At 51.6% G+C, this 25,119-nt stretch overlaps 2 protein-coding genes across 5 annotated transcripts in view; both read right to left on the reverse strand.

The window, feature by feature from the left end:
• Positions 1-38: 38 nt before the first annotated feature.
• On the reverse strand, positions 39-20,562 carry LOC134550487 (src substrate cortactin-like). 3 transcript variants are annotated; one of them, XM_063397231.1, is made up of 15 exons: positions 18,736-20,562; positions 16,443-16,526; positions 15,218-15,291; positions 14,595-14,724; positions 13,291-13,401; positions 12,860-12,914; positions 10,860-10,970; positions 10,182-10,292; positions 9,441-9,496; positions 7,316-7,385; positions 6,948-7,084; positions 6,237-6,344; positions 5,472-5,766; positions 4,656-4,727; positions 39-3,992 (listed from the first exon to the last, which is right to left on the reverse strand). In XM_063397231.1, the coding sequence occupies exons 2-15, from the start codon at positions 16,524-16,526 to the stop codon at positions 3,856-3,858; spliced, it is 1,551 nt and encodes a 516-aa protein (XP_063253301.1). In that variant the 5' UTR covers positions 18,736-20,562; the 3' UTR covers positions 39-3,855. The 3 variants fall into 3 exon arrangements, with proteins under 3 accessions (XP_063253301.1, XP_063253300.1, XP_063253303.1); XM_063397230.1 differs by having other exon boundaries at positions 6,237-6,347; XM_063397233.1 differs by lacking the exon at positions 6,237-6,344.
• Positions 20,563-20,686: 124 nt separating this feature from the next.
• Positions 20,687-25,119, reverse strand: part of GOLGB1 (golgin B1) — a 42,000-nt gene continuing 37,567 nt past the window's right edge. For both annotated transcript variants that reach the window (XM_063397222.1, XM_063397224.1), the window contains 3 exons: positions 24,383-24,517; positions 22,721-22,826; positions 20,687-22,352 (listed from right to left, as the gene is read on the reverse strand). In XM_063397222.1, coding sequence (XP_063253292.1) covers positions 22,218-22,352; positions 22,721-22,826; positions 24,383-24,517 — 376 coding nt within the window. In that variant the 3' untranslated portion in view covers positions 20,687-22,217. The remainder of the gene's footprint in view (positions 22,353-22,720; positions 22,827-24,382; positions 24,518-25,119) is intronic.

The raw sequence follows: 25,119 nt of genomic DNA on the forward strand, positions 1-25,119 counted from the left end.
GCAGAAGGGCAAAATAAAGTCAGGAACAAGGCTACAGGTCAGGATTCTGTCTTTATTTTCCAGATGCCATGTGCTGAGCTTGGCACAGGACCTGCTGCAGATGTGCTACTGCCAGGGAACCCTGCAAAAAGCAAATTCATGTGGTGGCAGACGTGCTGGCCCTGAGCATAGCCACCTGCTCCACCTCAGGGCTGCCCGAGGTCTTGAGTCAGGCCCTGTGCAGAACAAGGGCAGTGTCTTGGACTGCAAAACCCAGCCTGGGCAAGAGGGGCTGTCCCATCATCCACCGTTCCCATGTGCCTTGGCTTTAAATCTGATGTCTGCTGGGTCTCCTCATGGGAAAGGGCTGCCAGGGAGGCTCTGCAGCACTTTGTACATAAGCACAGCGGCTTGCACAGCCCACCCGTGGTCTCAGTGCTGCAGTCAGACATGGAGGTCTCAGCACTGAGAGCTGGTGGCACTGAACTCACCAGAAATGCTTTGCTTTTTGGCCAAAACCCAACATTTCCCAGCGCAGCTGTTGTGTGTGGTGTGGTTCTGGGTGATGGTGGCTGAGGACTGGCTGGGGATGTGCGGCTGCCTCAGTCCCCTCTTCCAGCCTGGGTCCAAGCTCAAATGATTCTGTGGGTGTGGGGGCAGTGTCCAAATCTGCAGGTGTGTTCATGAAGCAGAGCAGTGTCCAGCACTGCAGCAGAGCCAGGAGCAGGGGCTCACTGGGGCAAAGGAGATGACACAGGCAGGTCACACCTGCAGTCACACAGCCTACACCAGCTGGACCCAAACATGCTCATCTGTAGCTCAGTTACCAAGAGATACCCAACAATATCTAATCTGTTCCCCAAGAAACGCACTGGAGAGTCAGAAGTGGGACTAGGAGGCACACAGCCTTGTTGGGAGCAGTTTGCCATTTCTTAGTGCACAACACATGCTGAGTTTACTCTTCAGGGAAAGAAATGTTTCTGTAACCCACCTGCTGGCTTGGGCTGTTGCTCCTATCCAGACAGGTTGTGAGCCCCTCAGCCCTCCTTGCTATTTGCCCTTCTGGATTCAGAAAGGTCCTTGAAATACCCTCAGTCCGGTGTCACTGGACACACCAGAGTCTGACCAATGAACCCTTTCTGAAGAGCCCCTGGAAAGGGACAGCTGGAAACACAGCAGAAACTGCACAAGGAAAAAGACTGGGGAAGTTACCCCAGAGAAACAAAAAACCCAAAGCACTCCAAACAGAACCCCCAAAGCCAACCAACCAGAAACCCAAACAAGAAACCTTGGGAAAAGTTACATTAAAATTGGTAATTTTTAACCTGAACCCCAATGCATCTTTCCTGTGACAGACAGACACAGCCTTTGAGCTTTCCCAGGATCAAACACTGAGCAGGAATGCCACACTCCTGCCAAGGTAGTACGGGCTTGTTCAACTGCTGGGTGGCCCAGACCTCACCTGTGAACCACACTGAACTCTAAAGCCTCAGTGCCACAGTGGGACCCCCTGCACACACTACTGGCAGTGACTGGGGTGTGCCCCCACAGCCCCTCAGGTGCTGTTCTACTCAGCTGTCCCTGGTTTATTCCTGCTATGATGGTACCTGCATCCCACAGAGGAACAATTCCCACAGCTGAGCATCCACCTAAGAGGTGCTGGCTTGAGGGAGGGCTTTGCTTTGCATTTCTGAAAACAGTTTTAAACATTAGCAATGAAACGTTTCCTCCTGCCCTGCTTCCCACCTGCCCACCTTTTCCCCACATCTGTGGTGAAGAGTCAGGGGGCCTTTTCAGGAGCCTCCAGCAGGCACAGGGGACATGAGCTGTCACAGAATCACCAGGACACAACTGGAGCCAGGCCAGAGCAGAAGCGGTGAGGGAGGCCACAGCCCCCGGGGACAGACACACCTGTGCCCAAAAGGGGCACACAGACCACGCTCCTGTTTCTCTGGTCCATGCTGCAAACATGGCTCATCCTAAAAATGGAAACCCTTCCTTGGAATAAACACAAATTTGGCTTTCCCAGCTCTTTTCCCTGACCCCTGACCAGGATGAGATCCAGGGCCACAGCAACTGACAAAAGTCCCACAGCTCACATCCCTTCTGCCTTGCCTGGACTAGATTTGGCATTTCTGCTCTGGGATTTGCCCCACTGGGAACAGGACACAGTCCTGCAGGCTTGCTGGCTGACAGGTGGGGCAGCCTAGATAAAAAAGACATATTGCACTCATATGCTCTTAAACCATCCCACCTTTCCCACCTGGAAGTGGATGGGAATCAAAATCCTCTTGGGCATAAGACAAAACATTTCCTCTGGCACAGCCAGTTTGCTCCTTGATATTTCTCTGAGCTGGATATACTAAGCTGAACCAAAGCTGATAATATGGGAAAGGCTGAAGCAGAGACAGGCTGCTGTGGCTTGACTCTGGCCAAACATCAGGCACCCACAAAAGTCACTCACTCACCCTCCCCTGCCACAGCTGGGCAGAGGAGGGAAAAAAAATTAAATGAAGGATCCATGAGTTAAGGACTGTGAAAAAACACTTCACACCATGGTCCTCCCCCCGGCCTGCAGAGAAATCTACTCAGCTGTCCCTGGTTTGTTCCTGCTATGATGGTACCTGGTGCCTGGAGCACCTCCTGCCCCTCCTTCTCCACTCACCTTGGTGTCTCCATGGTGCTTCCCTCACATGTTCTCACCACCTCCTCTTCTCTGACTACAAACAAACTGTGCTCACTATGTTTTGATTTTCTTCTGAAATACGTGATCCACAGAGGCAAGAGGTGGGATGTGTTAGTTTTGCACAGCCTGATTTTTGGTAGCAAGGGGGCCACAGAGGTGGCTCCTGTGAGAAGCTGCTGGAAGCTTCCACCACGTCTGGCAGAGCCAATCCTTGATGGCTCTGAAGATGGATACGCTGCTGGCCAGGGCTGGGCCAGTTAGAGATGATGGGAACGCCTCTGTGATAACAGATTTAAGAAGAGAATCAAAACAAAGATAGGAGCAATTTGAATTCCAGCTAGAGAAAAGGGAGGAGAGAACATGTGAGGGAAACAACATGGAGACACCAAGGGCAGTGGAGAAGAAGGGGCGGGAGCTGCTCCAGGCACCGGAGCCGAGGTTCCTCTGCAGCCCCTGGGGATGCAGAGATCCACCCACAGTCCAAGCGGACCCACGGGGATTAAGAGATCCATGCACAGCCCATGGGGATGCAGAGATCCCCCCACAGCCCCGGGGAGGTGCCCACGCTGGAGCTGGTGGGTGCCTGGAGCAGGCTGGGATCCTGTGGAAGGGCCAGGGGAGAGAGGGGCCCTGCTCCCAGGCTGGAGCAGCCTGTCCTTGGAGGGCTGCACCCCCTGGAAGAGCGACCCACGGCAGGGCAGTTTTGGGAGGACTGCTGCTCATGAGAGTGGACCCACTCTGGAGAAGTTCACGGAGAACTGTCTCCCGTGGGAGGGACCCCACGGTCTCACAGGGACAGGGCTCCTCTCCCAGAGCAGAGGAAGAAAATCTCAGTGATAAACTGAGCAAAACCCTCATGCTCTGTCTGCCTGCACTGTTGGTGGGAGGAGGGAGGGGCTAGGAGGGAAAAAAGGTGTTTTAGGGGCTTATTTTATTTCTCATTATCCTCCTCTGACTCTGTTGGTAACAAATTAATTTTGTACCTCTAAATCAAGCCTGGTTTGCCCTTGGAGTCTTTTCTCCCGGTCCTTATCTCAACTCATGAAGCCTTCATTAAATTTTTCTCTCCTCTGCCCAGCTGTGGCAGGGGAGGATGAGTGAGTGACTTTAGTGGGTATCTGGCATTTGGCCAGTGTCAAACCACAACAGAGGCAAAAGTTTGGAAGGAAGCAGCTTGCACTGTGCACATTTCATTGCAGAAGCTTCACATAATTTGCTGGGAAGAGGCCGACTCTGCCGTGGCACTGTCCCCGCCACCAGCCTTCATCCACCATCTCAATGTGCGTGATTGTGTCATCAGGATCAAAAGAAATCTCATCATCTCCATCTGCAAAAATCGTCAAGAAAAGACAGTCACAATGCAGAGAACCCCGGAGAGTGCTGGTCCACATCCTTCCTCCCACCTTCCCCCAAGCAGAAGACAGAACAACTGCTCTGGTAACCTCCAAGAGTTTACCTCACCCAACCCCCATCCAACAGCACAGATAAAGCAGAGAAAGAGCAAGACCTCACAGATGAAAGATGAAGTTTCTCTGTTCCTATCCTGCTTTGAGCCAGGACAAGGCTAATTTTTTGCAGTAGCTGGGAGGGGCCATGACCAAGATACGGAGCTTATTCTATACCACCTCATGTCATTGCCAGGGGTGGGGGAAAGGGACTCTCGATTCCAAGGAAGATGGGGTTTCTTCTGGGGTTGAGAAAATGTGGTGGAGGGAGCCATCTCAGCCTGTGATCTTTACCTTTTTGTGCCTCCAGTTGGAGAGAAGAAGTGATGCACGGTTTTTTTTACTGGGAGTACTAACTTGGAGAATACTATTCCTACACCATGACAGTTCCCAAGCCGGGTCTCATTCTGCTTCCCAGGTGGAAGAAATGTAAACCACCAAGTCACAGTCCTTCCCGCACTGCTGATGTGGTGAACCCCCACGTCCCCGCTGCACAGCCCTGCCGGGGCACAGCGCCGTCCCCGGAGCCCTGAGGGCACACCCACCTCCTTGGTAATCGTAGAGAGCCACTGCACAGATCCCGGGGCTCTGCCCCCCGTAAGTACCATCCACGATCCCTGCAGAACACAGCACAGACGGATGAGGCACAGGCTGAGGCAGCCCCACAGTCCTGGCCAGTGCCACCCTGCAGCCCAGCTCTGGGGAAGCACATCCAAACCCTGGCAGCAAGGAGAGGTACACACAGCCCAAAGCAAGGTGTGAGTTCCCGCCCCTTCTTCAAGGAGACAGTTGGGTCCTGATCTTTCATTCTCCTCTCCCAAGAAAAAGGCTGGGGATAACTCCAACCTCTTCACTCGCCATCTCCAGTGCCAGCAAAGCTGCGATGGAAGCACTGACAGCAGCCCATGCAGTTTGCTCCTGTGCTTGAACAAAGGCTACCTGCACTCCTCACACCAGGGGCCTCCACCAGACCAGGTCTCAGGAACACCAGCCATGGGCAATGGGCTGCACCAGGGGCACCCGCAGGCCCCAGTGCAGCACCGGCAGCCGCTTGCCAGGAAACCGCAGCCAGAGCCTTGGTCCACACCCAGCTTCTCCCAGGCCTGTGGCAGCCTCCTGCCCAGACCCCGCTCCAGCAGATTCCTGGATCTGGTCCAGGTCCAGCATCCCATGCAGCTCATCTGCACCTGGAGCTGGGCAGGGAAGTGGGACACAACCAGGTCTCCATCATCAGAAACTGCCATCCTGACCACAGTAAACTTCAGGATAAAAATTCCCTCTGGAGTTTGTCCCACACATCCAGTGAGGTCAGTGGACAGGTACAAGCTCCCCAAGACATGGGCTCTTCCATCAGTACTCACCCGGGTGGGGCTGGCTCTGTCTGGGCTCCTGAGGAAGGATCACCTCGTAGTCTTCACCTCCATCTCCTCCAAAGTCATTTCCCAGCGGGGCTGGCAGCTCCTCATAGTCAGCACCTCCACTGGTAATGTCACAGTAGTCAGAGGGCTCGGGCAGCTCCTCATAGTCCCCACCAACATCCAAACTTGTACTGTAGGTGGGCTGGCCCTGGCTGGGGACCTTGCACAGCTCTGCATCCAGATCTGCTGGCCTTGGTGGCAAAGTGGGTGGTACTTCCTCATCCTCCCTTTTGGCTTCCTGCCACGTGGGGGGAAAGTGACAGGAAAGTCACCAGCAAAGCACACCACGGGCAGCCCTTCCCTTACTCGCAGCACCTGACTAAGGCAGCCCCTTTACTGCCGCCAGGGCAAACCTGGAGCATCATCCCTGAACACCAGGAAACAGCCGAGCTCCTCAGGCCGTGCTGAGCAGCAGCCGGGAGTGCTCTGGAGACCCTCAGGACTCACGTGTTTGAACTCTGTTCATACTTCACTGCAGCATGGCAGTGCCACTGCACTGGCCCACTCCCAGAGCTCGTCCCATGGGGTCAGGTGCTGTGCAGCCATGTCCCATCCCCTTCCCAATGCTCCCCCTTATCCTTCCAAAGCCTCTCACACCCCGTGGCTGTGCTCCACATCCTCCTGCAGGGCTGCACATAAAGCACAGCCCCTCCCAGGTGCAGCCCCCTCTGCCTGCTCCCCTCCCCGCTCTCCAGGCTGCCCTGGCACCTGCTCTCGTGGTGACACGGGCTGGTCCCCAGCAGTGCTCCCGGGTACCCTTGCTGGCATGGCTGGAGGGGCTGCCCCAGTGGGCTCCTTCTCTCTCGGAGGGATTTCCTGCTGGAGAAAAGCCATCAGGCCGCTCAGTCCCTTTGAACAATGGCTGTTCACATGCCCAACAGAGCAACTCAGAACATTTTCCTCCACCTACAAACCTGCTCTGGGCCTGGGCACTCACAGGCTGGTGACAACAGTGGGGCAGCCCCAAACAGGAGCACTTTGACGGGGGGGCAGCTGCACTCTTAACACCCCTGTGTCCTCCGAGTGTAGGAACACCACCAGGTGGGAAGGCAGACAAACAGGGGCTGGCTGCCACCTCCAGTTTGCTGGGGTGCATCCCACATACAGACTGCTGGAATAGCAGTGCTGGGGAGCAGTAACCACACTGTTTGCCAGGCACCAGAGGCAAAACAAGCTGAGGTCAGAGCACAGGCACCATGGCTGGGTGCAGATATGTCCTTACATGAGTGTTTGTTGAGCTGAAAAGGAAAGTTCAGTGACAACTGCGAAGCTCAGTGGCCACTCTTGGCAGCTGCAGGGAAGCAGTTTAGGCAGAGGTTACCCTCAAGAGGCCAGATAGAAGGACATGGAGCTGCAGGGCTCTGAGGACAAGTCTGTGCCATGAGTCTTGGAGGACACGGCCAGACAGCCGTGGCTCACCTGCTGCTGAGGCGCCCGGTGCTCCCGGGCCTGCCGCCTGCCCCGCTCCTCCTCTGCCTGCCTGCTGCTCCCCTCCTCTGCCGACCTGGCCATGTGCTCAAACCGGGACCGCAGGCTGCTGGTGCCACTGGAAGCTCCTGTGAGGAGACAGCTGATTGACCCAGCCCTACGTCCTCCTTCCACCATCCCAAGCATCCAGGAGAAACAGACCTCAGCCTCTTCCAGAGAACTTGCAGTTCAGCCACCTTCTCCTGCCCTACAGCACAGGTTAAACCCCATCCCACCACTGCACACACCTGCCAGCATGCTGCCACAGAGGGACTGAGGCCCACAGCTTCCTAAGCCCACAGCTGGTTCTCAGGTCTCACCTGCCTCCAGGGGTCTTGTTTTCTCATAGGAGGAGGTGGGAGCTGCCATCTCATCAAAGCCAGCAGCACTCTGCAAGAGGAAGTGAAAGAACTGTTCAGCCTGTTGGGCAATGCCAGTGCTGGCTTTGGGTACTGGTGATGGCAAAGCTTTGTTCAGGAGTGTTTGTCCTCACCTGTACACCCGCCCTGCCCCAGGGGAGGCTGTTTGTGGGCTGCAGTCCCCGCTTCTGACACCTCCCTGTCCTGGGGACAAGCCTGTTGCCTCCCAGCCAAGGACACAGGTGTCCCTGCCCAAGAGGTGGCACTGAGAGCTGGAAAGGTTCTGTGGAGCCCAGTGCAGGAGGCTGAGCAGTGGCACAGGACAGCAGGGCTGGGGCACTCCCTGTACCATGGCAAGGAGGTGGGAGGATGCCTGGAAGGATGCCTGGCCATCTGTCAGGTGTCCCAGGCCCAGGGACGCTATGCATGCATTCCTGCACTGCCCGTGGCATGAGGCCTGAGCGCACTTCCCTGCTGCATGCACGGCTGCCTCGCCTGCCGTGGGTGTGCAGTGGCACAGGCTGGAAACAGCACCGGCTGTGTGTGAACACCTGCGGCATCACCGGCTTCAGGGCGTGTGGAGAGAGGCTGAGCGGGGAAAGGCATTGGAGGGGAGGGTGCAGGAAAAACAATGTGAGATAGAGAAGGCTTAAGGTTTATCTGCTTTCATGAGAAAACTACTTCATGCAAAAAGGAACGAGCAGGTAGGACCCACTTTTCAGCTTGACGCTTTACACCAGGTGTCACAGTAGGCTGGTGGCCAACTGCAGCCATGGAGCCCTGACAGTAGCTCTGCTCTCCCTGCAGAAAAGACACCTGGGCAGGCAAACCAGCCTGCAGGCTCAGAACCAGGTGTCCACAGGTCACAGCACAGGTCTGGACATGCTGTGTATGACAGCATTTGTAGTTTGTGTGAGCCTTAGTCTGATACTGAGCGTCCAGAACTTTACCAAAGGGGAGTTCAGGCTGCCTGAGGGTCTGTTATGCTCTGCTCTGGTGCAGTGAATTCAGCATTTCTCCATTCCTGAGGACTAGGCAATCTGAAACTTAGTTATTTGCCTAAATAATCCTTATTTTTACCATGTTAGTATATGCTTCAGTATTCTCAAAATGCACAAAATCATGTTCACTCTGAGCCAAACAAGAACTGCTTATCCCCTCTGCATCCTGCTTCCCAAAGGACCCACAGCCCTTTTACCAAGTCCTCATCTGCTTTTGCGTGTTGTTTCTGATCACATACAAGATGTGCCTTTTGTCAATGTCCCTCCCTTTGCTGCTGTTAAATTCACAGCACTAATCTCTTCTGAGGGCAGGACAACATTCCCTCTCTGTTGCTGGCCCAGCCTACACACCAGCACGGGCAGGACCATGTGGGTGCTTTCAGTGTCTTTGCATCCTGCCCTGCTTCCTCGAGCTCCCCAGGACAGCAGCGCTGGTGCTGTGCCAGAGACAGCACCGTGCCCCAGCAGGGGAAGGAGGTTTCAGGGAAGGCACCCTCACTGCCTCTTCCAAATGCCCCAAAGCCCCAGGATTCACTTATTTTAGCCTATCCACATCCATGCAGGTCACCACGCACTGGCAGGACACCCTTCACAGACCAAGCCTTCAGGGCAGCCAGCCAAGCACAGAACTGATCCTGGTGCCTCAGTCTGAGATGTGACTGTAGATGGGGCTTTGCCTGTGTCAGCCCAAACAGAAAACCTGAACCAGCACCTTGGTGACCTCTTCTCATGCACAGCGGATTGATCTACGCCAATCCCATCCCTGCTGGAGTTTGTCAAGGTGTGCAGGGAGATTTAGCACCCAAACAGACCATGAGTCACTCCTTGATAGGAGTGAAAAACCGGCAGAGGATAACAAATAGCAGAGAAGTGAGGAGTGTCAGAGTGCCATGAGGAATTACTGCATTACAGTCTCCCCAGGCTGCATCCCTCTGCACCCTCTGGTATTTTACACTCCAGTTCCTTCCTGCCATATCTGTGCACTGGGCACTGGGATCTCACCTCCACTGGGGGAACCTCTTCTCTTTCAGCTGGGCAAAAAGCAGTGATTAGGAGGAAGCAATTGCAGGCTGCAGCACTCTTACCTTATCCACTCTATCTTTCTGGACCCCATAACGACCTCCAAATCCTTTGGCATAGTCTGTATGGGAAAAAATGTTATTTTATAGCATTTTGTATGCACCTCTGACTTTGTTATGCTGTGACCAGTGATATGAGTTTGCATGTGTTATCTCTAGTTAGTTCCATGTGTGATGACGTACAGATAAAGCTAAGTGCTCTGGACAGCAGCTTTGAGGACTAATCCTGCCCTCCTTTCAGCTGAGGGCACAGTGTGCAGGGCTGCAGCTGCCAAACCCGAGGCCAAGGCACCAGGGTGAGTGCATGGCTCCAGCTGAGTGGAGCGTGGTCCTGCTCAGTGAGGTCAAACATGCTGGACACAAGGCACTCCTGGGATCTGCTCTGCCTCATTTCTGTGAGAGCTCCTGACTTCAGTGTGTGACTCGTGTGTGCAAAGAGCAAATCTGGGCAGAACTGGGGCAGGGAGGTTACAATGAGCTTACGGTTAGGAACGACTCTCACAGAGAAAGCACGGCAGAGTCTGGGAGTCCTGACTGAGGGACTCACATTCCATGTCCCCCACTGGTCCAAGCTCCCACCCACTCTGCCCTTGTGCTTTGGGGTTCACTGTGTCTCAGCTGCTCTGCAACATGCTGGATACATTCTGTTTTCAGCAGCTGGATCTCTTACTATGAACCACAAGCTCCAGACACAGGTCTCTGTGTGCTCCAAGGAAACTGCTACCACCTCTGGCAACATTGCCCAACCTCTTTGGGATGCGTGGGGCTGCACTTCTTCCTGATGGTCCCAGCCAAAGGCGTTCTTGTCCTGACGATCCCTCTGGACCCCAAACTTCCCACCAAAGCCCACAGAATAGTCTGCAGCCACAGAGATCCAGATCAGGGCATGGAAGAGAACACACAAGGGAGGGAAGGAGACAAGTGGCAACAGTGTGAGTTCAGGCTGTTCTCACACATTTTCCATCCCAGGGACTTTGAGAAAGACATGGAACAAGGCCAGATCTCCCCACCAGTGCTGCAGCAACAGCCCTCCCTCCTCCCTGGGGTATGTCACCTGCTATTAGCACCTGCCTGGGCTTGCCCTTCACCCTTCCTTCGGTGGTACGCTGTCCAAGAGACCCCTATGCCCACAGAACTCTTCTGCTCCTCTTACTTTAGCCTGAACTCTTCTCAGCAGCTGTGCACTGTGCAATGGCTTTCCTCACCTGGCCCATTCCCAACAGCTCCCTGTAGCTCTTCCACCATTCTTGCAGCACATTTCCCAATAGTCCCAGTGCGCAGAGTCCCCAGCTCCAGCCCTGACACTGCCTGCTCCCTCCCCTCAGCTGGCTCCCCCAGCTCCCTCACCTCCCCCAGCACCCCCAGCCCCCTCAGTTTCCCCCACCTCACTCAGCTTCTCCAGCTCACCTGGCTGCTGGGGCTCACCTTTCTGAGAGTCATGCTTCTCTGCCTGGCTCTTGTAGTCAAATCCCACAGCTGCTTTGTCCACCTTGTCCCTTTCCACTCCGTAACGGCCACCAAAGCCCTTGGAGTAATCTGAGGAGTCAAATGGAGTCAAATGCTGCCCCCAGCATGGGGCTGGTGAGGAGAGGATGGAGAGCAGCACTGGGAAGGGCCCCCAGGGAGACGGGACAGCAGCAGACATGGAAAACACCACAGAAAGGGAAGGGTTGGAGGGGGCAGAGTGGACGGCAAGGAGCACCACGGATGAGAGCCCACAGGAATGGGGGCACATGGGGTCAGGGCACCAGGAGACACAACAGGCCAGGAGGAAAGGAAGGAAATGGATGTGCCAAAGACAGTGGGAGCTCTGTGATCCATGAAGGCAAAGCCAAGCAGGGCTTGGGCACCGACAGCCCAACCCTCGTCCCACTGACATCAGTCCCTCACCCACCTCCAGAGCCAGGATTTCAGCCTGTGGTCTGCCAGCCTGGGGAAAGGGCTATGAGTAAGACACTGAGCCTTGGGAGTACTGGAATGGCAAAAGGGCTTATGCTTGCTATAGAGGAATCTCAGCTTCCACAAGGACGCACCTGACCCTGGGGACTGCCACCAAGGCTGAACCCCCCTTTCTGCAGACCTGCTCCCACTCTTCTCCCTGGCACACTGGCCATTGTGTGAGAGCACAGCTGCCTTGTGCCTCTCCTTTTTCCATCTCCAAAAACCAGTGATCCATTAATGACTTCAGCCATATTCAGCTGTTTTCAAAGGACCACTTGGTTATTACTGGCTGATTCCTGAGACATTTCAGCCTCCATCCTGACTCCTGGCTGTACAGACTCCTCCTTTCAGACACCTGCCTGCTCAGTCTCTAAATCCTGCCCTTCAGGAGTAAATCTGAGTCACCTCTCCCTGTTCCCTGATGCTATTCTGGCAGGTCTACATCTCACAGGACTGAGCTGAGGCTTCTCTGACAACTTCAGCTGTACCAGTCCATGGAGGCTGCGATCTAGAGAAATATGCATAAGAACATTTTGTATTCCAGAATGGATCTCTGTTTCATAGAAGCTCAGTCATCTGTAAGCCCTAAAAATTCTTAAACTTATTGTGACTAAACTATTATTTACCTATGGGGCTGTTATGAAATGGATCTTTAAGAGAGCTGTTTTCAGTAAACACAGATTTTATGACTGTTACCTTGCTGCTGGAGCCTCCAGTGTGGACACGTTTTTATGAAAAGCAATCCAAACACTCTATTTCTGACATTTCCATTTCCTGAACAATTTCTGTGGTTTCACACAGCCTGATGAATTCCTGTGTCTACAAGAATATGCTAACGGAGCACAACTGCATGTCATTCATTATTTTAAGATGAACCAAGAATGCCTCAAACCATTTTCCTTCTCTTACAGTTTCCTTTTAAATGAACCTGATTCAGTTCTTTCCTTGGAAATGCAGTATTCCTCACATTTACCTGAAACAGCAACAGACCATGCCCTCTCATCTTCTCTTGGGTACAGAATATTTAAAATACCCTTAGTTTTAATTCTTGTACTGTTTGTTGGATTATCTGCAGAACTCTGCATAAGTTTGGATGCTTTGTAGGGTTTTGCTTTCATATCCATTGCTGTGCCTTTTCCTCACAGGGCTGCTTCTCCAGCAATCACTTCTCAAGTGCTACAGTGGTCAGGCCTCCTCTGGAGCAGTTCTACGAGGGCTTGGAGAGGAGAGGAAGCACGAGCCATCCATCACAGGGTGGGGGTGTCTCCTCTGCTCAGCCAGGACAGGGTTTCCAACAAAGCAAAGCACAGAGACAAGCAGGATGTACAGGATGGGCAGCAAATGGGACCACAAGGGTGATGGACTGGGAACAGGAATCTGATTCAAGAGACAGGAGACTGTGCCACAGCCAACAGCATGTGATACTGGGAGCAGAAGAGAAGCTGGGCAAGGGGTCAAGGGGGCACATGTGCCCATGGACTTGCCTTTCTGGGACGAGTGTTTCTCCACCTCACCCTTGTATTCAAAGCCCAGTGCTGACTGGAACAAGAAGGGGAGGACTATCAATCATCCTGAGGGCCAAGATGGGTCTCAGCCTCCCTCCCTGGGGCCAGGCTGTTACTGGCTCCCTGGCTGGTGCTGCAGCACGCAGGGGTGAACACCACAGCCCCTGCACAAACAGTGTTCTGCCTGGGTGGGACAGGCCCACCACAGCAGTGCACAGCAGTCACCTCCCCAGGAGCCCCACACTGCGCCCATCGCCCCGCACAGGTGAGCTGTGCTTCAGCGTGGCCATGGCACAGGCACACCCTGCACGCCCCGAGCTTTGAAAACTGAGCCACAGTCAGGCACGCAGCAGTGCTCCAGGGGCAGCACGGGACACAGGGACGCATTTCAGCTGCACTGTCCAACACACCTTGTCTGCTCGGTCCCGCTGGACCCCAAACTTGCCACCAAAGCCCCGGGCTGCGTCAGTCTGGGAGGAGTGCTTCCCAACATCTGCAACGTACTCGTGTCCCACTGCGCACTGGGAGGAGAGACGGCGTGACGTGAGCATCCGTGGTGCACAGGCAGAGGCACCACAGCTGCTTCCACATGCTGCTGGTGCTCTGGCAACCACAGGGTAACAGGTCCAAGCTGACTGTGCCCATGGTGCCCATACTCTCCACGTGGCCTTTGCCAGCAGCAGCTCTGCTCTGAGGCCTGGGAGGAGCCTCAGGGGCTGCCATCTCACAAACCATCCCCACTGCCAGCTCATTAAGCAAAGTATGGGATGCCAAATGCCAGCTGCTCTCAAGTGCTGGTGGAGTTGCAGGTGGATAATCACAGGGGAGACAAGAGAGAGGTGCAGATAGGCAAACACAGCCGAGAACTCCAGGCAGAGGTCTGGCACCCATTCCCCGTTTCTGTATCTGACAGCAAGGGCAAGCAAACCTGGCCACAGGCCAGACCAGGCTCCTGCTCTCCCTGCTGGAGGTGCTGTGGCCAGGGACTACAGACACTCAATGCCAAAATGGAATGGCTGTGCTCAGACTCTGCTGGACCACAGTGAGGATGCTTTTGCTGAGCAAACAACAAAACTTCTTGGCCTTTCTCTGGTTTCAGCTTCTGCTCCTTCTCCTGAGGAGTGTGTGCAGTTCCTGGCTACAACAGCTCTGGCAGGGAGAGCAGGGCATTTTTGAGGACAGTCTTTCTCACCCTGCCATCCTGGTTCAATCCCACAGTGACCACACCTATGGAACTCTACTGCAACCTAATCATCTCACTTCTGAGAAAGAAGTGTTAAATGCTGAAAGGTGCTGGAAAAAGTGTGATAATGATTCTCACAAAACATAGACCAGATCTGAAGTCTAGGGCTTTATGTTGGGGAGATATGAGGTCTGTAATGCAGAATATGAGGAGAGAATAACTATACATTACTTCTCCAAGCACAAGTAGGGAGGCACCAGATTTAATTGTTAGGCGGGCTTGAACAGCCACAGGAAGCCCTTCACAGCTAAAGGGAGCATTGCAAGGAAGTTGTATAGACAAGTTATATAAATGAATTCAAACAGATCCTGGAGACAGATTATGGGCTAGCTGGACATGTGGGAATCTGTGCAGCCATGCATACTCTCCATTCTCTCCCTTCAGGGTCAGGCCAGAAAACAGGGATGCCTCTTCCTTTATGAGAAGAGCACTTTTCCACCGAGGCCCAAGGAAGCCTTCCACAGCCGTTACCTTATCCATTCGGTCTTGCTCTGTTCCAAATTTGCCCCCATAGCCATAGGATGCCTTGGGGCCGGTCTCCAGCTCCCTCTTCTTGATGACCTCATGTTCCTCTGATACCTTGTTCCTCAGCTGATGGATGCTGCAGACAGGGAGAGGGCAGGTCAGTGTCGATTTTGCAGAGCCATGCAGCTGTCTGGAGCATCCCCGTGCCCCTGCACCAGCCAAAGCCCCGCAGGACACACAGGCAGGCCCGGCTGCCTGCGCTGGGCTCCCCTGGGCGCCAGCCACACACGCAGCCACTGTGCCCGAGAGGGGACTGCAGGGGGACCAATGGACAGCCAGCCGCTCTCCTGCAGCCCTGTTCAGGGCTACACCGCCACCTTCTCGGGACCCCACGCCGTCCTTTTTCCGGGTGCTGCCCCGGACACGCTGCAGGGCTGCGCTGGGCTGTCCCCGCCACAGAAGGAGCGGTGCCTCTGCACCGGGGCAGCGCCGTGTGCGGGTGTTCGCCCCCGACCCCCCCAGCCGCGGAACGGGGCCCGCGGAGGCGCCGCGCTCTCCTCCGCAGGGCCGCTCCCCACCCCGGCAGGGCCCGCTCTGTCCCCCCGGTCCCCCACGGCCCCCGCACTCACTCGATGTGCCCGGCGCGGCCGGAGCCCTCGATGGTTTTGGCTCCCCAGCGCTGCTCCCGCTCGGAGATGTCGTTCTGCGGACGGACCGCGGCCGTCAGCCCGGCCCGCACGGGGCTCGGAGCGCTCCGTCGGACCGGGCAGCCCCTCCCCGCTGGGCAGGGCAGGGCAGGGCCGGGCAGGGGTCTCCGACCCACTCCGCAGAGCCGAGGGACACCCGGAATGTGCGCAATTCGCTGTTCGGGAAAATACTCGAGAAACCGCAGTGACCTCAGCCCTCTGGCCTGGCTATTAGAGCCTGCTATTGTAGCTTTGAGGAAGGTCTGTATACAACATATTCTATAAAGTGAAGCGTCAATAAAGTCTTTCCTAATATACAATACAGCTGAAAATACGTATATATTAAATGGAATGAGAAAATTAATTCGAGGTCTTATTCTGTTCACGCTTGGTTTGAATGCTTCCACAAATAGAAGAAATTAGGTAAGCAAAAAAATTGGACTGTGTACATTTTATCTAAAACCTTAATAACTTGAAACCATGAGAAAGGAATTTGATTTTCTGCTCCAAACTAGAATTTCTTACCACAAATAATTAGGCAAGACCAAACCTGAAAAACACAGGACTCTTGTTCAACAGGAGAGGCTTATTAGGAAAGTAATAGAGAACCAAATGGAAAATGAAAATCATGACCCTGTATGAATGCAGAGGGTTCCCCTTCCACTCTCTCACAAGCTCACTCAGAGTTGAACTAGAGAGAAAACAAGAGTGTTAGAGGCACAGAGCTGCACCTGCACAAGCTGACTGTAAACAGAGTAGGATTTTTCATCTGGAAAAACGACAAATGAGGGGAACCCTGGATCCTGTAAAGTTACAAACAGTGTGGGTCAGAGAAAACGTGTTTGCTGTGTCTTGTAACATATGTTGTGGAGAGAACATGTGAAGGGAAATTACCAGGGCACAGGTTTGAGAATATTCTGTACTCCTTAAGTGCCATTACTTGTGGTCAGACACGGGATGTGCAATGATGTAGGAAGTTCTGGAGACTAAACCCGGAGATGTGTCAGAAGTAGCTCAGACAGGTGAGCTGACAGTACCTACAAGGGGCTGATGGTGCTCAGCTGATCCTGCCCTGCCAGCGGTGCTGCAGCCCTGCTGAGCCCCGAGCTGAGCCGCAAGTGCCCAGGGCCAGGAGCTCTTCACAGCAGCTGCCACACCAGACACTCACCACGAAATCAGGGTCCGTGTCCCAGTCGTCTCCCTGAGCCTCCACTTTCACTGACACGTTGTGTCCCACAGCTGCTTTCCACATCTGCACAACAAGGACATGGTGTCACCCAGGGTGGCCACACATGGCCACAGCTGGCTTATACCCAGTCACAGCAGAACTTGGGCTGGAGGGGGCCCTTACAGGCCGCCTGTCCTCACACATCTGCCCCTCATACAGCACAGGGCACCCCAAAATAGCAGCTCCTGAGCCCCAGCATGTCTTACAGCAAAACACACGGAGTGTAGGTGTAAACCACAGCCTTTGTGCACCCAGACTCTGCAGTAGGAGCACACACCTTTTTACAATGTAAAGGACTGTTGGCATCCAATTGCCAGATTCTGCTTTTCACACACATTAATTTTCTGTGCTGCGGGAGGCTGTTCCCTGCATTACCCCCCCTTAGCATGGTCGTGCACACCACTGAGCCGTGCTCCAGCACCGTGACACTGTGGTGCTGGAACTGAGGTGGACTCCTCAAGCCTCTTGTCTGCTTTTCAGCCTTTTAATCCCTGCCTGGTAGCCTAGAGAAGGGTCAGAGCAAGGCTGGACAGTGGTGTGACAGAGCTGGTGCTGTGTGGTGGTCATGTCTGTCAGTGGAGAAAATGGGAAATGGGGCTAAAAGCACTGTAGGGCTAAACTGGCTGAGGCTGTGGTGGAACCACTCCTGCAGGCCTGGGGGAAGTGATGGGCCCAGGAAGTGGAAGTTAAAAGTTATGCAAAATCTAAAACCCCTGCGTTTCATTTTCAAGGTAACCATGAAAAAAACCATGATGAAAAAGCCCTCCCCAAACAACAGAGTTTTTACAAAATGAGAGAGAGAATACGAATTGGGTGCCTCTTACACCCCGCAGCAATCACTCTCATCAGAGCCCCATCCCTTCATATCCCACCCCTTATACTGCCTATGGTGTTGAGGAACCGCAAGTTCTCTGTGTTGCCCAAAGCAGCTTTTTTGTGGGGCAGAGAGAAAGATTAAAGAAAATGTGCAGGAAAGACTGAGCTGAGCCCTGTTCTCCATCACAGCAAACTGTGATCAAATCAACAGGAAGGAAGAGAGCTCCTGTGTGCTGATCTTCAGTTAACAGCAGCTTTTACCATGTGCGGCTCTGCTGCGCTGCCCCCTCACGCCCACGGCTGCATGGAAGCCTCAGGCAGCCCTGAGCACTTGGGGCACTTGCCCTCTGTGAAAGCAAAATGTTTATGGTGAGAAATTAAGTAATTCTCTGTTTATGCTAAGTAATTAACTGTTGCACGTCAAAAGCTGCTGAAGTGAATAACCTGGTTTAGTACAGTGCACTGCTCAGTTTCAAGCTGTTGTTTCCAGCTGAGTTTCAAGTTGTCCCTTCCAGAGAACCAGCACTGTAAGACCAGGGAGCAAAGAGAACAGAAACCAAATGAGCACAGCAGAGATGATTCTTTTATTAAACAAAGGCCAGATAGTCAGCTGAGGGAGAAGTTGAAGGGCTAAGGAAGATCTGCAGTGAAGACCTGGTTTTAGGCTTTCTCCAGGTACCTTAGGACCACAGCCAGTCAGTGACATTCCCCACTGACAGCAACCCAGTGCCAAATGGAATACAGCTAATTGCAATTAGAAGCAGAGGAAGCAGAAAGGCTCATATGGACCACACAACCCCATCTAACACCACCTTTCTTCTTCTTTTCCCCTCCCTCATTTATTGGTATCTCTCACACCAAAGATTTTTTTAAGTTTCGTTGCTCATTTTTGTAAAGCATAAACCAGCAGTAAAAACCAGCTAGCACAGGGTTGCTCGTCATCATGGCAGCTGATTTGAGCTCAAACAAGATGGATGAAGGTTTTAAATGCTGCTGTAAATGTTTCTTGACCACTCATTCTCCAAAGCCACCTGGCATGCATTGTGGGAACCATGACAAACCACAGGCTGTAATCGTATCACAAGGCTCTGGACTCTGTCTATATGAGAAATATCAGCCAGGGTAGCATTTCAACTCTTTTTTTTGTCCCATTTTCCCCTGGGAAAACATCCGCTACAGCACAAATATAGGGCTACCACATAGCACATTCATGCTAGTAGATTTGGAAATGTGGTTCTTCAGAGCCTGAAACACAAGAGCCACAATGATGACAGACAACATCCTAAGAAGCAAATGCCGAGCATTGCCCCCTTAAACACGCTTGGTCTGGAAGGAGTTACCTTTGCCCACCAAACACTACATTTTTTTGTAGTCATTTTTCACTTTCCACTTCCAAAACCCCCTTAAGTGTTCTTACCTTTAAAGGCTCACCAGTTCCTGCTGGCAAACTTGCTGCTTTTTGCTCAGGGACCTGCTGCCCAAGAGAGCTTTGGGCCTGTGTCTGCTCGGAGTTCCTGTTTTAACTTCAGCTCTTTTCACTTCCTGCGTCCCAGCCCCCAGCTCTGCTCAAGTCCCGAGTCCCAGAGCTGGCCCCGGTGCTGCAGTTCCCCTGCAGGCTGCCTCTGCCCTGAGACACCCATGCAGTGCAGACCCAGAGCTCTCCCATCAGCACACGGGATCCCATCAGGTCCCAGCACACTTTGTGTTTTAAAGAAGACTCTTACATGGGTATAAAAAACAAACTGGAGGCACAAATCCTGAAGCTAGGTCTTGGGCATGCCTTTTACTTTCAATATCTCTCCCCATTGCTTGAAGGATTAAGGAGAATACTAACTATGCTCTGGAACTTTTTCCCATTCTGTCCAGGGCCCTAAAAACTTCTTTGATCAAACTTGGACTTCTTGTTGCAATATCACCAGTACCCACATGAATTAAAAAAAACCAAAAAAAAACCCCAAAAAAACCCCAGAATGGGCACAGTCCAAAGGCTGCTCTGAACTTAAGTCAGTTGTCTGGTGACATCCCTGTCTCAGGCTCCTGGGAGAGAGCAAACACTCCTGAAAAGACTCTAGCACATGGGTGCTTTCACTGTGCTCAGGAGTGACTCACCTGTGACTGTATCCCTCTTGCTTCTCCTCAGCACTGGCCTTAATGCTCAGTATGAGAGGTGGCTTATTCTGCCCTCAAGTGAGGGCACCTGCACAGGTTCCTTGCACCTCATCATGTGCTTTGTCATTCCCAGATCCTCACACCTGTAACAGATCCTCCTGTAACAGGAGCTGAGAGGATCAGGAGTGTTCCCCTTAGAGCTCCATGCAGTAACATCCCTACCCACGATGTTGCCTTCCTCCTGGCACAAAACCAGACCCTGTCCCAGCCTCAGTGGTGGTGCTGAATTGACATGAGTGTCCCAGGGATGACAGAGCACAGCTTCTTTGGCTGACCTCCTTCTCAGGCTCTACTGAAGATAGATCAAAAGTCAAGGCAGGACAGGTCTGGAGAAGAAACAAAATGTTGAAATGTTTGAGACAGGAAACATCAGCTCATAGGCCCCATCTTTCATCAGGTCAAACCACAAAGCTGTTCAGTCAGACTACACTTAGCAGACCAGGAGTTCCTTTTGAGGTTTTATTCCTATATTTAATCTAAGCTATAACTGTTCCATCTGCAGGGATAAAACATTTAAATTTATCTGAGGCATCAGAATTGTGCCTTTCTTCAGTTCAGGAAACATAATGCATGGGCTTTAAGGAAACATACTTTGCTTATAATCCTTGGTCCTGTTAGTAGAAACATTATCTACAGCCTTACAACACCCCAGTGCTGGCTTTTGTTCTGATGGTGGTGGAGAACTGTAACAGTGACTATGAACAAGGGTACCTGGTTTTGGCTATAGAAAGTTGGAAGGGGACAGTTCAACAGTGACATCTGAACTATCAGCATGTTCCAGCTCACTGTTGCCAACTTCCATACCTGTCCTGGGGTTGCACAACTCTTAACAGGGTGCAGTGTTCAGGCAAATGTGGAAAAGTAAACCCAAGATATTGTTTTACTGGAATTGCTTTCACGATGCATGCAAATGGTTTGCGTTGGAAGGGACCTTAAAATCATTAGTTCCAAACACCCCTGCCATGTGCCATTGCCTATTCAAGTGCTATTTCCTTATTTTGTCAGCTGAAAAAGGCTGAGCAAGATGTGAGATAGGGAAAAAAGGTCATCACCTAGGCATTCATACTGTATAAAGAAACAGAGCTTCTGCAACTAGCACACAAAAGAGACCTGCAGTGCCACCGAGTCCCACACAAGGCGTGGTGATAGAGCAGCACTACACCCTCCACTTGGACAGTTACATGACAATGTTACACAAATTCCATCTGAAAAATAAACTTTATTATACATACAGGAGCTCAGACCCCAGGAAGCTATAGACAAAATATTTGGTCACTGAGTTTGACATAGTTAGAGGAAGTTGACACTGATAATCACGGACAGTCCACGAGAGGATATATAGTGCCAGTGCTCTGGACCTGCCAGAGATCCAGCTGGTTGAGCTACCAGTGAAATCAACGCATCCTCAGACAGGCTTTCTGCACTGGCTACAGCAGCTTCATTTACCAGCAATATCGAAAGAACTACCTCTTTCCCATGGGAAAAATGTGACTGTTAATGCTCTACTAAGAGGCAGATATGATTCTCCTGGCCAGTACTCTGAATGAAACGACCACTCTGACAGCAAATATGACTGGAACTTCCTTTGTATTCAACAGTCTCCTTCTGGAAGAGGGCAGTATCAAATTTAGGAACTTTTTAGAAAAAATATGGAAATATATCCATATTTCCATATATCCTAAAAGATCCAGTCCATTTGCATAATTTGATTTGGGTCCAAACATGTCCAAACATCAGCACCAGCTTTATACACCAGAGATATCAGAACATTTCAGAACTCTGGCCCCTCCCTCAGCACAGGGGAGAGAGTTTATTTCTGGAGTTTCTGCCTTTGCTTTGGGCCCACACAGCACATTATGGACCCCTTCAACACAGCCTGTGCAGGTTCAGTCTCGTGATGAGTGGATGAGAAGGCAGGAGCAGGGCTGCTTGAATTTCTAGAGGTAAGGCAGCACCTTCCATCATGAGAGGTGCACAAATGCTATAAATAGGAGGGGTTTTAACTTAAGAGCTAAAACAGTTTCATGTTTCCTATTCCTTTTAAATAACTAAATTATTTGCATTATTTTACAGGCTTGTCAGGGCAGACATATGACTGATTTTAAATTAAATGTCCATCATGGCCAGATATACTAATTTTGAGCCTTCTTCAGGAGATGCAACTGAGCAGGAAACATGATTTTAAGATTCAATTCCTTAAAGTGCCCATAATTTCCTTAGGATATGCATTTCACACAGCTCTGAGCCATGGAGCAAATCTAAGGGGTGGAAGAAAGGTAAGACAATTCTTTTACATCCAGCTACAGTGCTCCCCCAACCTCACTCATGCATTCAGCCTAAGATGGGGAAGATTGTGCATTTTTAGAAGTACTGAAGTACTGCAGCAACTCAGGAGTATTTTTCTTATTCCTACTGCAGCACAATACTATCTAAAATGAGTGGTACTACTTCTAGGTCCAGGAACAGATGCTGTCCTTGTGGCTTGCAGCACAATCCTGGCTCAGAAAATGAACCACTCATGTGTGGAGAGCAAGGGAAGGGCAGATCTCCCGCGAGCAGTTCCTCAGCCCCAGCACTGACTCCGACAGCAGCACCAGGTGCTGGGTGCAGCTGCTGCTTCAGGCTGGTTTGGGAAAGGCTGCAGCCGGGACAAGAGCTGCCCTTCTGCGAGGGTGTGCAGGCCCTGGGCACACACGGGGCTGAGGCCTGAGAAAAGGCTGTCACTCCTGTTCACAGGTGGCCTGTAAAGCACAGGAAGAGCAGCACATGGAGAGCAAGCAGATACACGGCCACTAGCAGAGGCCAGCGGGTCCGGGAGCGCAGCACGGAGCGGAACAGGCGCCGCAGTCCAGGCGTGCCCCGAGTCTGGAAGAGTAAAGAGAGAGCAGTCACTGCAAGGAATGGCTGTGTCCCCAGCTGCCTTCATCCACCGCTCTCTAGACCATGGAGGTGTGTTTGTTTAAGCTAATGAGCATAAACCTTCCCCAAATCATTCCACTGTCAGATCCTAACACTAGGGCAATCCTCATGAAATATTCCCCTTCCCCTGCTCTCTGCAGGTCGTCCATGAACCAGTCCCTTCCAATTTTGTTTCCGGCATGGCAAGAGCAGAAAAACTACAGCACCCAAGCGATTTATGTCTGTCTGCAGGGGAATTTAACTGCTGGAGGTTCACAGTTTCTTGAATCAGCTGAAGCTCACATAATTGACAGCTGTCAATGTTAAATTCTTACTCTGCTGGAATTATTATCCATGGAGTCGATCAGCAAGGACTGCTCGTGAACTGGAGTCATATCAATGCTGGCACTTAAGGAAGATGGCCACTCACTTGACTGCAACCTGCCACAACAAACATGAAATTACATTCAGTTTCTTATTGTGATGTCCCAAATAAACACTGTAATCAAGCTTGGGAAGGAAGGTATTTCTCTAGAAAGGAATTAACCCCCTGCAAGCAAGCCCTGGATTCACCTGCCAAGAGCTGGTTCCATTTGTACAGGTATCACGCCTCCTGAGCTCACATTGAGCAAAAGAACAGGGTGACCCAATTAGCAGGAGTCCTTCCTCCTTTCAAGTGAAATTTTATAGTGTGACTTGAAAGAAGCCAGGGCAGATAATACAGCTGTATGCTTTAAATTCTGTGAAATTATTTCAGAAGCCAGCTCTGGCTGCAACAGTGCTGGTTCTTCCTATTTTCTAGTGACAGAGACAGCAGTCACATCCTGGGGTTACCATTCATTAGTGAAATCAGCTCCAGGAGGCTTTTATAGACTTGTAACGCCAGAAGGAGCTACAGTTGTCCAAACTGTATAGCAATTACCAGGGAACTTCATCCAGAATTCTTCCATACAGACCATTTTATTTTTTGGCTGAATCTGCAAGTGTGTCAGGAGAAAGGCACTGTTTTCATGTAAAAGACCCCACTAGCCCATAACTTTGAACTACCAGGAAATTCACAGCACAAGTGTCTACAATCAGGTCATGTGCTAAAACCCCCTCCGCAGTCAATAAGGAGAATCAAGCATTTTGATCCTGCTGCTCACTGCATCTTAATTCCAACATCTAGCCCAGGTCAGCTGCCTTTGCTCTGCTGACTCTCAGGGCCTCTGCGCAGTGCCCTGGGATCTGCAGAGTCCTGTGCACTGCAGACCCAGTGCTGGATACTGGGGACAGGGCAGGAGAGGGGGCTAGGCTAAAGCTAAGCCTGGGAAAGGCGGACAGAAGTCCTTTCTCCTAAGTGTTTAACTGCTTCTCAATAACCAAATCATTGAAAAGTTTATGTTAATTGGCAATATATTAAAAATGAGTGACATTCTTCAGGTCAAAACTGTTTCATGCATGACCGACAGGTGCTTACTGAGGAAACAAATTCCCTGGAAGCATGAGAACTCCTCTTCAGCCTGCACCCAACTCTCAGTCTCCTAATTATATTTTCCAGCAGTTAATTTAACTAATTGAGAAAGTCGGCATATAATTTCTAGACACAACTTGTATTAACCATTTGTCTCATTCTACCTGCCTACAATCGAAGGAACTGAATTTGCTGAACTCCAGGAAACACTTTTTTATAGTAAGAGTGCCTGAGCAACACCAGTTGCGCAGGGAGGTTGTGAAGTCTTCCCCTTTAGAGATACTCAAGAGCCATCTGGACATGGTGCTGGGCAAATGGGTCTAGGCTGAGCAGGGGGTTGGGCCAGATGGTCTTTGGAAGCCCCTTCCAACCTCAGCCTTTCCATGATTCTGTGACAGACACAGTAGTTGTCTCTGTGTCCCTAGTGCCATGTGACAGAAGGATGTGATGAAATGAAAAACAGAGCTAGTGAAGTTTTTGGCACTTCTACATGCCAAAAACACACCTCTGTGGTGGTAGTGTTTGTTTGCTCAAGCTGCCTCACCTCCTGATCTGATCCTGTGCTGCAAACAACGCCTCCTCTGCAGCAAGACGACGGTCCCGTTCTTCCTCCAGCTGCTCCTCCAAATACTTCATATCCTGCTTTGTGCTGCTATGCAAATGTTCTGTTTCAGACAACCTGTCAGAAAATAACAAAGCATATGCCAAAAAAGGCCTAATTCATGGACTATTGTGACTCTATTGTATTCACTGATGCAGTGTATGATCAGACTCAAATTACCTCCCAGCTCACACAGGAGACTCAGTCATCTTTACTATATTTAAACTATTTGGAAAACATGAGAGAAGATAAATCTCTTGAAGCTTCTGTCTCACATCAGGAAGGAGTTCCTTGGCTCCGTCACCATGGCTCCACCTTCTGATAATTATTTTGAAAGGGTTTGAGGAATCGTGTGCTAGACCTTAGTTTCAGAAGATTACAAGGAATCCTGTACTACATCTCAATCCAGACACATCTCGGGCTACAACCTTGAGACCAGGACCATTAATACACTTCAGCAGCTGCTGAGGATGCAGCCCACCAGATCCAAGATGCTGGTTGGGCTGGCATTACTGCTGCATGTTGTCCTTGTGGGGTTTTTTTGAATGTCTAATCCAAAGAGCTAATTACAGCTACTAAGTGCATACAACATCTCCTCCAAGTCCACAAGATCCTAGTGTGGGATTGAATTTTCCCAACACATTGGTGCAGAGTAAAAGCAACAAGCTCATCATGAGGCT

Source organism: Prinia subflava, chromosome 4 (assembly GCF_021018805.1).
Source record: "Prinia subflava isolate CZ2003 ecotype Zambia chromosome 4, Cam_Psub_1.2, whole genome shotgun sequence".
Classification (NCBI taxonomy): domain Eukaryota; kingdom Metazoa; phylum Chordata; class Aves; order Passeriformes; family Cisticolidae; genus Prinia; species Prinia subflava.